The following is a 13,169-nucleotide window of genomic DNA, read 5'->3' on the forward strand; positions in this document are numbered from 1 at the left end:
TACCACATTTTCCAGATCTCCATGTGTCCACCAACCTGGAAGCTTTCCAAACCCTCTCCTTTGGGGTTTTTATGGAGGCTTTGTTATAGAGGCATGATTGATTAGATCATTGGCCTTTGGTGACTGAACTCCATCTCCAGCCTTTCTCCCCTCCCTGGAGACTGAAAGCTCCAACCATCTAATCGCATGATTGTCTCCCCTGGTAACTAGCCTTCTTCATTAGCTGCGGTCCAAAAGTTACTTCATTCACATAAAAAAGACACCTTTACTGCTCTCGTCACTTAAGAAATTATAATGGTTTTAGGATCTCTGTGCCAGAAATGGGACAGAGAACAAATGTATACTAATGATAAGTCATTTCACAGATTCTAAAACTAGTGAGTGAAAGTTTGATGAGGAACAGGAGGTTTATGTAGATTCAAAGTATCTTCCCATAGGCTAAAATATGCGCACTATGGTATATGGAATGGCTGGCCAGTGGGGACCTGCTATATAACACAGGGAATTCTATCCAATGTGCTGTGATACTCTATTTGGGAAAAAAAAACCTGCAAAAGTATGGCTGTGTGTACATGTATAACTGAGTCACTTCTTTGCACAGAGGAAATGATCATGACATTGTAAATAAAATATAATTCAATAAAACATTTTTAAAAAAACCAAAGTATCTTCCTATAAATAACTTTCTAGTTAACGATGAAATAAAAATTCATATTCTAAGGCAAGTCAAGGAATATTATACATAAAAATGTAGCTTTTTGGCCTCCTCTCTCCCCTCTACTGCTTTTTGTGTATCTGCATTATGCCTGGACCAAACACGCCCTTCGGCAGAAATACCTGCTGAATCATAGTGAACAACATTCTTCTAGCATCAACAAGACAACTCCTTAGGGGATAACCTTCCTTCTTAATCTTGTAAGGGGTCATAATGACCCATGACCCACTTTGTACTTGCTCTGTACACTTAGATCTGGATTGTGTAAACTGTCAATAATATGTCATTTAATGTCTGCCCCTCTGTCTCAAAAATGTGCTTTGACTTTAACAGGCAGAAAAGTTCTTAGAGCTTTCTGAAAGGCTGTTCCCAGGTTATAATCCTCAATTTGGCTGGAATAAAATTTTCATTTCTTTCTTAGAACGACTGAATAACTTCTTATCGACATTACAAAGGAAAAATAGGAACTTTACAATAGGGATATTTGGCAGACACCACACTAGCCACGTGATAGATGTTAAAGATCCTGACCTGTTGTACTCAGAAGAACCTGAGTATTCAGGAGGAAATATCAGACATTCTGCAAAGTAACTGGCATATATTCTTCAAAATTTTTAAGGTCATAAAAGACAAAGAATCTGAGAAACTGCTCCAAATTTAAGGAGACTAAAGAGATGTGATAACTAAGTAGAAGATGTGATTCTGAACTGGATTCTGGACCAGGAAATTAAAAAGCAATAATTAATATGATTGGGGAAATTAACATTTGAATATAGACTTTTTAATTAGATAACAGTATTGTATCAGTGTTAAATATCCTAATTTTGATCATCACTCTGTGGTCATACAAGCAAATGTCATCCTTTGTAGGAAATACACACTGATGCACTTAGGAGTAAAGAGACACAGTATCTACAATTTACTCTCAAGTTGTCAGAAACACAGTCAGGTTTTATTTTGCGTTTTCTTTGGGAAACAAGACTCAGCCACAGCCAAGTAACTGATAAGCAAGGTAGGGTTTCTTTTTATAGATATTCCAGCTGATAAGATAAGAAAGAATGATAGACTATCACCTTTTGCAACACCTAATGAAGGACTTCATCTTCAAATAGTTTTTAATCTTCTGATAAAAATATATATACCATCTACAGACTCTTACCCAAAAAATAAATAAAACTTTTATGTGATCAAATCTCTAAATGTAGGGGATGGATAAACAGGTTGTGTTTCTACAGCCACATGGTCACCAAAATTCAGATTGGGGGAAACTAAAAGAACCAGTTTCCTTAACAAATAACTTAAAATACAAAAGAGAGAGAGAATCAAAAGGGAACACAGAGGTAAGCCAGACAATCGATAACTATGATGAAACCTTTCTAGGATATTGATTTGAACAATTAAACTATTTAAGAAAAAATAAATTCCTCACACGAATGAGAAAACTTGAATACTGACAAGATATTTGATATTAAATTCTATTATGCAAGAATAAACATAGTGGCAGAGCTTCTGTGCCTGCCCGCTTGCACCTCTCACAAGCGTCCTACCTTAATAAATCTATTTCTTGCCTACCAAAAAAAAAAAAGAAATTATATTAGATTTTTAGTCATAATAATGATAGTGTATGGTTGTGTTTGAAATCAGTCTTTATCTTCTGAATGTACTGAAATATTTGCAGATGAAATTGGTGATGTGCTGGATTTGTCTCAAGCTAATCCAGAGTGGGGGAGAGGAAAATGGATGGAGCTAAAAAGAAGACACAATTATTTATGACACATATATAAGGGTTCATCATGCTAATCTCTCTACTTCAGCATATGTTTGAAATGTTGTATAATTTTTAAAAAAGTTTTAAACCAAATAGAAAAAACCCAGGAGTTCCTGCTATGGTACAGTGGTTTAAGGATCCAACTGCAGTGCAGCAGCTCAGGTCACTGCAAAGGCTCAGGTTCGATCCCTGGCCCAAGAGCTTCCATATGCCACAAATATGACCATTAAAAAAGAGAGAGAGAGAATAAAAATATTGACCAAGTAAACTGTGGAAAGTTATACAACAAATCATTAATAATGGTTACTGAGGGAAATAGGATTACTTGTGTTTTTTTCTTTTCTATGTATTATTAATTTTATTACAATGATCACGAATCATTTACATGCTACAAATTATTCACGGAAAAATTTTAAAAGAACACATCTCTAAGAAAAACAGAAGTGAAAATCTAAAATTAACTTTAAAAAAACTGAGTTAAACTTGTATAGTGTCTTTATATGTTTGATGAATATATATTTCTTGTGAGGCAACACCTATGAGATGTAAAGAGTTCCAGTCAGTGGCTGCAGCTGGTAAGTCAGTTGATAAGTTCAGTAAACTAATTCAAGACACTGGTAAAATATGCAAATAGGTACAAAGAAAGTATAAAGAAATACCCAACATTTAAATAGCCATCCTCACTCCCAAATTAGGTTACACCCACCACATGTGTAGACACACATACCATTTCCCTTTTTCTCACAATAGAAAATACAGATGACTTGAGTACCACCAAACATCTGAGCAGATGATTTTTGACTAACCTTTGCATTTGGTGTCACATGCATTAAAAATACTCGTAAGCAACTCTTCGTCCCAGGTCCTGTTAATGCTGTAGGTTACATCTTCCTCGCCGTCATTGATCCCTAGCTTCAACCCTATTAGAAGAAAAAGTTTGCAAATCCAGGTACTCTTCTGAGCTCCAATACTTACTTGTTAAAATTAAAACAAAACAAAAAATAGCAAAGAAAACATATTTAAATAAAAAGCATCCTACTATACTAGTGACTTGACTAGACCAAGCCAAAAAGTGGTCTTGAAAGGTCTCTATTTCATTTTTCCTTTCCACATAAGTTTAATAAAGGAAGAATGCAAGGAGAGATGAAGAAGAGGAAAGTGAGCATTACTGCTCTGTAATTTTTAAAAGCATCCTGGGGAGTTCTTCTGTGGTGCAGTGGGTTAAGGATTCAGTGTTGTCACTGTAGTGCTTGGGTTGCTGCTGTGGCATAAATTCGATGTTTGATCTCTGGTCTAGGAACTTGCACATGCTGTGGGTGCAGCTGGGAAAAAGCAAATAGTAAAATACAAAGAGAATTTTTTATTTTTAGGGCTGCACCTGAGGCATATGGAAGTTCCCAGGCTAGGGGTCGAATTGGAGCTGTAGCCACCATCCTACACCACAGCTAAAGCAACACCAGATGCAAGCTGCATCTGCAACCTACACCACAGCTCACAGACACGCTGGATCCTTAACCCACTGAGTGAGGCCAGGGATCGAATCCATATCCTCATTCGTTACTGCTAAGCCATGACAGGAATTCCTTTTTTTTTTTTCTTTTTTGTCATTGTAGGCCAGCACCTGTGGCAAAGAGAAATGTTTTAAAGAAAACAGAGGTCAAGTAAAGACTAGCTATACAAGAAATAATGCATATTTTACATTGTTCCATTTTTCAGTGCCTATCATATATGGGGCTCTGTAAGCAATCCCCTAAATAGAATTCTGAAATTTCATTGAAATTGGCCTACAAAATTGACATTCTCTCCTGGTCTATCTTATTGCCTCCATTTTTTCTTACACGTTTTACTCTCATACACACATACAAATGCTAAAATGGTAGTTTTCAGCAAGGCACGTTGAAACTATATGAAATTTAACTCCCCTATTTTCTATTTATTCCCATCATGACACTCTGCCCAGGAGAAAGTCTTTTTTCAGGTCAGTAGAGAAATACCAATGATTATCACTATAAACACAATCAAGAATATCCATCAGGTTTATAATTGAAAACAGAAAAAATACTTACATAAGATCTTTTTTAAGAGAGAAAAAAATTTACGGGAAAGATGGATGCTTCTATCTAAGTTTTGATAAGGTACACCGGTATTTCATTTTAGTTCTGGTTTTCTTGTAGTGATATTCTCATTGCTTTATCAGAATAGACAATAAAAGATGAATATTTACCCTCTTCATTCAGAGATAACTTTTTCACCACTGAATCCTGAGGGCTAAAAAATTCAGAGCTCTGATCAGAAGTGGAATCAAAGTCACGTGTTGAGGTGCTAAAATTATTTTTACTACAATAGCTATTCAAATCCTTGTGAGAGCTGAGCTCCTGTTTTCTGATCTGTGATATCAAAGATGTATAATTCTGGGAGCTCTTTGATTCCGGCCTTGAGGTGTTTTCAGAACTGGTGAGGATAACGGAGTATGTTGCGTTGTCAGGAGAGCTGAGATAAGAGGTGGACGGAGTTCTGGGAGACACTACTTGAGGAGATGAATTGAAGGCACCCTCTTTCTCTGTATTTGAGAAGAGAAGGCTGGGCCTGGGAACGTGAGCAGCAGTCATCTTCCTCAGTACCTCTTCAAAATCTTTCTTGGGGTTAGTCTGTGGACTGTCAAAACTGCTGGACTGGTATTTGACAATCTGTCGCATGGGATTTGAAATCTCTTCTCTCTTTCGGATAGCTTGGATTTTTCTGCGGATGCTTTCCACTGGGTCATGTCGCTTCTCAGTTGTCTTCTTTGCAGAGGCCATTGCTGACCTTCCTCCTGAGACAGATGAAGTGGTTAAGGTACAGGCAAAAAAATTAGCATTGTCGTAACAGTAATTTAGAAACATGTGATTTATTCCTAGGAATTGAGATATAAGATATCTTTAAACAATTGCTTTTTTAAATGGAAGTAGTTTATTTACAATGTGGTCTTAGTTTCAGGTGTACAACAAAGTGTCTTCATTATAAATACATTTATATATTCTTTTCAGATTCTTTTCCATTTGAGGTTATCACAAAATGCTGAATATAGTTCCCTGTGTTATACAGTAGGTCCTTGTTTAAATAGACGTTTTAAACAAGTTTCCATGTGATTAACTTTGGCACTCAAACTTCTAGAAAACAATCACAGCTAACATATATAAAATACTTCCCAAGGGCCAGCATGGTACTAAGTTCTTTAGGTATATCAACTCATTTCATTCTCAAAATAACTTGATGACTAAGCATTATTCTTAGCTCCATTTTCAGGCTCAGAGAGAATAAAGGACATACCCAAAGTCACCTTAGATAAGTGCCAGAGTCCAGATTTGAACCCAGGTGGTCCTGCTCCAGAAGCTGGACTCCTAACCACATTGCTTTGCATTTATATGTCAAATATGACGATGGTGACAATAAGAAAGCTCCCATTTGAGTACCATTCCAATTTTCATCTATTGCAAGCTTAGTATATATGCCCTTTATTAATCATCCTATATATACTGTGTCTAAATTTCACACAAACCCTGTCAGATATGTAGAAAATTCCCCCTTCTACAAATGATAAAACTGAGGCTTAAAGAGGTCAATTAATTTGCTAATGGTCACATCTCTAAAATTTGTGCCAAAGAGTGTCTGACTCCAGCATAGTTTTATCTGATGGCAGCATATGTGACCTTGAAAAAGAAAAAACAGGGAGTCCTCATTGTGGCTCAGCCATAATGAACCTGACTAGTAACCACGAGGACGTGGGTTCAATCCCTGACCTCGTTCAGTGGGTTGGGATCCAGCATTGCCGTGAGCTGTGGTATAAGTCAGACTCGTCTTGTATCTGGCATTGCTATGCCTGTGGTGTAGGCTGGCAGCTACAACTCTGATTTGACCCCTAGCCTGGAAATTTCTATATACCACTGGTACAGCCCGAAAAAAAAATTTTTTTAATTTAAAAATTTTTTTTTAAAAAAGAAAAAGCATCATCTCACTTCTTATAAGATACTAATAAAAAAATTTGGGAGGGAGGTCCAGTCGTGGCGCAGCAGAAATGAATCCAACTAGGAACATGAGGTTGCAGGTTCAATCCCTGGCCTCATTCAGTGGGTTAAGGAAAGGATCTGGCATTGCCGTGAACTGTGGTGTAGGTCATAGATGAGGCTTGGATCCCGTGTTGCTCTGGCTGTGGTGTAGGCCAGCAGCTACAATTAGACTCCTAGCCTGGGAATCTCCATATGCCACAGGTGCTGCTCTAAAAAGCAAAAAAAAAAAAAAAAAAAAAAAAAAAATTGGGGAGGAATTCCCTGGTGATCTAGTGGTTAGGACTTGGCACTTTCACTGCTATGGCCTGGGTTCAATCCCTGGTCTGGGAACTGAGATCCCACATCAAGCCATTACATGCTGCAGCAAAAAAAAAAAAAAAAAAAAAAAGAAATACATCCAAAATTTTGCCTAAACTGGTAAAATTTAATCTATGCAAAGAATTATAATAATTTGGGTAGTTGCAAATAAATAGTTACAAAGATCTTGAAAGTTACAATTTAGGACCTTAACAAAAATTTCCATTCAGAGCTCTTTTGTAAAAGTCTCCTAATAGAAAAATGAACCAAGGGGTATTTAGAAAAACTGAGAAGATATTCAACATCTTCTCAATCTGGTTCATTTTTAGCTCAAGATGATGGCCATCAGCTCCAGCTAATGAAGTCTCCATCAACAGAATCCTTCACTATTTAAGGTAGTAATCATTTTCTCAGTTGACAATACCTTCCTTTCCTTCTATTCAAGGCTTATCTTTCAACAGCAAGCCTAAAACATATTCCCCTATTGAAATTCTGGAATCAATGTATTCTCACTGGACTCAAGCTTTCTGTTCTCTCCTAGGATGTATAATTGCACTACATTTTAGTTATTTAATTAGATTTTGTCTTGGAATGTATCAAATGTGTACGCATGTGTATGCAATTTAATTCTTGTATTCAAAAGTCATGATGTGACTCTCTTTTACATACTAAACACATTGTTGTCGGCATCAACTAAGAACCTGCAATTGTGTATAGTGTATATAATTACCAGGCTTGTGACCTTGTCCCCCAGCTGCAGTGTGTTGACTCTCAACTACTTGTAGCTACCATTTTTTTCTAGAGAATAGCCCCTGGCTTCTCCACTGGGAGCTTCTCATTGCTTAACTGGGAGGTTGGAAGTGAAGTAGTGGTAATGGCAGAAGAGAATTCTACCTTCTAACACATGGCTGGCTGTGGTGGTGACAGGGCTGGAACCATCTGCTCCAGGTCAATAAAGACCTCTTTAGAGCCTGGTTAAGTATCTGTCAGTGTTCTCAATGTGAGGTGACTGCTTTCCCCTTCTAGAGCCAGAGAAGCAGGGGAAAGGTTGAGCTTGAGGCTAACAGAAGCCCTAGAACTTGCACCTCAGATTCTCAGACACATCTGCCTGTGAACATCTGTGAATATTGATGTGGGATACTGTTCGAGCCACAGGGAAAAGCCTCACTTTGTGGGTATTGGTGACTGATCCAGATAAATGTTCCTGGCCTAGAAGTCACCACATTTCTATTTGCTTTTTCCAAGGCATTTTTCTCCTTCTACTATCTGCTTTCTAAACTTCCACGACTCACCTCAGTAAGCCCTGCTCCATGGTTTATAAACTAAACCTAACAAAGAGTACACTTAAGACACTGATTCTCGGAGTTTCCATCATGGCTCAGCGGGAACGAATCTGACTAGCATCCATGAGGATGCAGGTTCGATCCCTGGCCTTGCTCAGTGGGTTAAGGATCTGGCATTGCCGTGAGCCGTAGTATAGGTCACAGATTCGGCTCAGATCCTGCTTGCTGTGGCTGTGGTGTGGGCTAGCAGCTACAACTCTGATTCAACCCCTAGTCAGGGAACTTTCAAATGCCATGGATACAGCCCTAAAAGACCGAAAAAAAAAAAAAAAAAAAAAAAGAGACTGCTTCTCCATGAGCTAACAAGACTTCACAAGATTAACTTGTTTTGGTTTTTCTAATATAGAGCAGGACATCTGTGGGAGTTCAATAAGTAAGATGTGATGATAAAGATTTCAAAATTTGTGCCACCTTCTCCATATATGGCCTGGAAACATCTCCCGTCCATCCTGTCCAAACTGCTTTTTTAGTCTTAGATCCTGGTAGGAAAGATGAGCTGTACGCAATCTGCCATTACACTTAAAAATACAAGTCTAACTTGCTTTGTGCAATAATTGTCTTTGAAAAAGTACTGACTGAAAATTAAGAACTAAAGGTTAATTGTACTAGTAGAACAGCTGCTTGGAGTCTCTCTTTTAAGAGGAATTTCCTCCTTATTTATCTGTTTAAGTTGATTGAATATTTACTGTATTTACATACACTTGTAGAAATTCCAATGGGAAGAACCACTTCTTGGGACTTCCCATTGTGGCGCAGCGGAGACCATGGATGTTTCGGGTTTGATCCCTGGCCTGACTCAGTGAGTTAAGGATCTGGTGTCACTGTGAGCTGTGGTGTAGGTCGAAGACTTGGTTCAGATCCTGCGTTGCTGTGGCTGAGGCATAGGCTGGCAGCTGTGCCTACAATTAGACTCCTAGCCTGGGAACCTCCACACACTGCAAGTGCAACCCTTAAAAAAAAAAAAAAAAAAAAAAAAAAAGCACTGCGTCTTTTGTTTTTAAATTCTCTGAACCCCCATTGTATGTCATATCATTCATCCTTTTAGGCATTCAATCAATATTTATTAAGCACCTAAAATGTGGAGTTCCCATTGTGGCTCAGTGGGCTAAAGACCTGATGTTGTCTCTGTGAGGATATAGGTTTCATCACTGGCCTCGCTTAGTGGGTTAAAGATCTGCCATTGTCACAAGCTGCAATGTAGGTTGTAGATGTGGCTTGGATCCAGTGTTGCCGTGCTGTAGGCCTTGCCTATAGTGCCGATTCGATCCCTAGCCTGGAAACATCCATATGCCGAGGGTATAGCTGTGAAAAAAAAAAAAAAAGGGAAAAAAAGTACCTAAAATGTACTAAGCCCAGTGCCGACACTGGTGCTACAATGATGAGCAAATCAGAATATCTTCTCTCCTAAAACTTAAGTTAAATATATCTGTGAGATACATAAGATAAATATGTATCTGTAAGAGATACATATATAAACAAGGAAGCTACTAAGACTGCCAGATTAAATCCAGGATGCCCAATAAAATTTGAGTATCAGATAAACAATGGCTAATTTTTTAGTATAGTGTATCACATGCATCGAAAAGTTGTACAGGAAAAACTTATACCTAAGAATTACTGGTTACTTACCTAAAATTCAAATTTCTCTGGGCATCTTGCATTTCTTTTTTTTTTTTTTTTTTTTTTTTTTTTGACTTTTTAGGGCCACACCCATGGCATATGGAGGTTTCCAGGCTAGAGGTCAAATTGGAGTTACGGCTGCTGCCCTACATCACAGCCACAGCAATGCAGGATCCAAGCCGCATCTGCAACCTACACCATAGCTCAAGGCAACGCCATATCCTTAACCCACTGAGCAAGGCCAGGGATCAAACCTGCATCCTCATGGATGCTAGTCAGATTCATTTCTGCTGAGCCACGGTGGGTACTCCCCCCATCTTACATTTCTAACTAGCATTTCTAGCTAGCTAAATCTAGCAACCCTAAAGCCTACAGATAATAAATAATAACACACTTGGAAAGAAGAGTGACAGGGGCTGTGAGAGCATATATTAGGGATTATCCTATTTTGGGAGTGAGGACAGGGAAAAATTGGGGGCATCTATTATGCGTCATGCACTGTGCATAATGTGATACATATTGTTTGCTAAATTCATGGCTATAAACAGAAAATTAAAAAGTGGAATTGTAAATCTACTGTAACCATATCCATTTGAATTCACTTTTTTTTTTTTTAAGGCCGCTCTTGTGGTATATGGAAGTTCCCAGGCTAGGGGCTGAATCAGAGCTGCAGCCACTGGCCTGCACCACAGCAACTTAGGATCTGAGCCAAGACTGTGACTTTCACCACAGCTCACAGCAATGCCCAATCCTTAACCCATTGAGCGAGGCAAGGAAACAAACCCATGTCCACGTGGGTACTAGTTGGGTTCCTTACTGCTGAGCCACAGTGGAAATTCCCTGAATTCGCTTTAGATAAATGTAATACAACAAAATGTTAGAGATTAACCAAATAAGCTATTTCACTAATTTTATTTATTTCTCCTACTGTTTGAGCTATGCTGCTTTGTTCTTGTTTCTTGAGTGAGTCTGATTATTATTATTGCCTGAATTGCCTTTTTGTATCCATTTAGAGCTCTTGAATCAACACTTTTCAAAAATCCTGATCCAAAACTATAAAGCAATAATTTAAAAGCCTCTGATGCATGGCAACATCTATAAAATGAGTGTGATTTGTTTCTTATCTAAAGTAAGGTTAGATATAAATACCGAGTTCATTATGAAGCTCTAAGACATCTGCACTGAGCGAGAGTCACAGAAATCTACATTTGTTCTGACTTCCTAAAGGAGTTTTCAATAGATTAGAATGAATTCGCCATGTAGGTACAGTATAGATAATATTTCATATCTTTAGAAATTTACAAACAATATTAGAGCAGAATTTGTGTTTCTCAGTCTCCATATTCTTCAATCACTAAGAAACAGTTGGATTTCTCTGCAAAAAGAAAGATACCAAAATAGTATCCTTGAAAAAGATTTCAGGGTGATTCAAAAAGCTCTTTATTTATTTATTTATTTTTGTCTTTTTGCTATTTCTTGGGCCGCTCCTGTGGCACATGGAGGTTCCCAGGCTAGGGGTCTAATCGGAGCTGTAGCCACCGGCCTACACCAGAGCCACAGCAACGCAGGATCCAAGCCACGTCTGCAACCTACACCACAGGTCATGGCAACGCGAGATCGTTAACCCACTGAGCAAGGGCAGGGACCGAACCCGCAACCTCATGGTTCCTAGTCGGATTCATTAACCACTGCGCCACGACAGGAACTCCCGAAAAGCTCTTTAGAAAGCCTTTTAAATCAAACTCTTGACTCAAAAATGATTGTGTTGACAATGTAATTATCTTTCTTTTACCAGCCACTTAAATTTTTTGAACTTCAATTGCTTGAAGAACGAACTTCCAAACTTAAGATCAGATAGACTTATTTTAACATTTGTTACTAATTACAAAATCCAGGCAAATAGTTGATGACTCACCTGAGTTCTGTGTGGTGGTTTAATTATGGCAAAGCCCTTAATTAATATATGTAAACATGTAAATATACACATATGTATATGTGTAGATAAACAATGCGTTCCTTTTGCAAAAGAATCCTTCACAAACAATTGGAGGCCTGTTCACTCTTCAACAACACATAAGAAGAAACATCTGTTCACTGAAATGTTCCCAGGAAACTCCTCAGTGAGCCCAGTGCAAGAGCAGAGCAAGGTTTTCTACTTAACCAGTAAACTTTACATTTGCCAAATTACCCTGTTTTTAGTCTCTTGGTGACTAGTATTTAACGTGATAAAATAATCACAGTTTTTCCTGCTTTCACTAGATAGATGATACCAACTGTTAATCAAAACGACTTGCAAACCACAAGTCCCAGGTTTAGTAAATCTTCAGTGAGTCTGTCATCTGCAAGCTGATAAGACTGGAACCATCTCCTACCATTCATTTAACCTCGTTCTATTAAGCTCCTTGGCTGGGTCACACCAAGCTTATAAACCTCCCACATTGGAACAGTTCCTAAAATAGCACAATCACACATGATGCTTCTGAAAACTGACTATATTCTTCTGTTTCAGTTCTTATTGTATGAAGTCCGGTTTTCTTCTCAGAAACCAGGGAAAAAAACCTATGATAAATCTGTTAACTCCAAGAATTACAGTCTGCAAAACCACAGAACCACTTTCTCCTAACACACATGCCAAATGACCAAGGCTGGCAACAACAATTCAGTGCTTTATGGATTCCAAAACCCTCTGAAAACCATTCTGAGATTTGTTTTGAAAACAACATTTCTGGGAATCTAGTTTTATCACTTTCAGCCACTTAACTCTTTTTCCCTGATTTTTTTTCGTGTTTGGGGTTTTCTCCTAGACTTGTTTTCAGGTTTTCAACGAGGTCTGTTGAACCTCCAAATATCAGTCAGTATTGGAGGTTTGCCTCGCTCACAACAGGTTGAACTTGGGGTTAGGGTTAGGTTTAGGAGACAACAGAGAAGGTACATGTGGGATTGCTTTTCCCTGTTTGGGGAAGGATTTTCTTGGCTTTTGATACCTAAGAGCCACCACCAGCCAATGTTTAATTATTTTCTTGGGGAAAACTCACCACTTTATGTCCACTCCACTTCACCAGCGCTAGAACCCTCTTCCGAGCGCTAGAAATGGAGAGTTGAGGCACTGAGTGGAGCTAACTTCTGCTGGGTGCTGTGGAGTGAGATGAAAGACAAACTCTGGAGAAGAGGGAAGCTACTCATCGGCTACACCTGCGTCTTGAGTTCAGCCAAGATCACAGCAGAGGGGTGAGGAAAGGCACGTGGGAGGAATGAGCGGCTGCACTTGGAGAGGATGGGCGCCATATTGGTGCACTCGCCGCCAAGTAAACACAACCTTAGTGCAAAATAGAGATCACCCAGATTATACGCTCTCTCATCTGCAAAGGAAAAGTCACTCT

At 38.6% G+C, this 13,169-nt stretch overlaps 1 protein-coding gene across 20 annotated transcripts in view; it reads right to left on the minus strand.

The window, feature by feature from the left end:
* Nucleotides 1-12,950, minus strand: part of IRAG2 (inositol 1,4,5-triphosphate receptor associated 2) — a 124,674-nt gene extending 111,724 nt beyond the window's left edge. For all 20 annotated transcript variants that reach the window (XR_014803694.1, XR_014803696.1, XR_014803695.1 and 17 more), the window contains exons 1-3: nt 12,825-12,950; nt 4,708-5,295; nt 3,290-3,403 (exon numbers count right to left, since the gene is read on the minus strand). Coding sequence is in view for 17 of the 20 variants with exons in the window: in XM_084956525.1 (XP_084812651.1) it covers nt 3,290-3,403; nt 4,708-5,281 (688 nt within the window). In the remaining 3 variants the exon portion in view is untranslated. The remainder of the gene's footprint in view (nt 1-3,289; nt 3,404-4,707; nt 5,296-12,824) is intronic.
* Between the last annotated feature and the right edge of the window lie 219 nt (nt 12,951-13,169).

Source organism: Sus scrofa, chromosome 5 (genome assembly GCF_054392235.1).
Source record: "Sus scrofa isolate SSC_HxYL_T2T_F1_AM1 chromosome 5, Sscrofa_HxYL_maternal_Yorkshire_Landrace_v2.0, whole genome shotgun sequence".
Lineage (NCBI taxonomy): Eukaryota > Metazoa > Chordata > Mammalia > Artiodactyla > Suidae > Sus > Sus scrofa.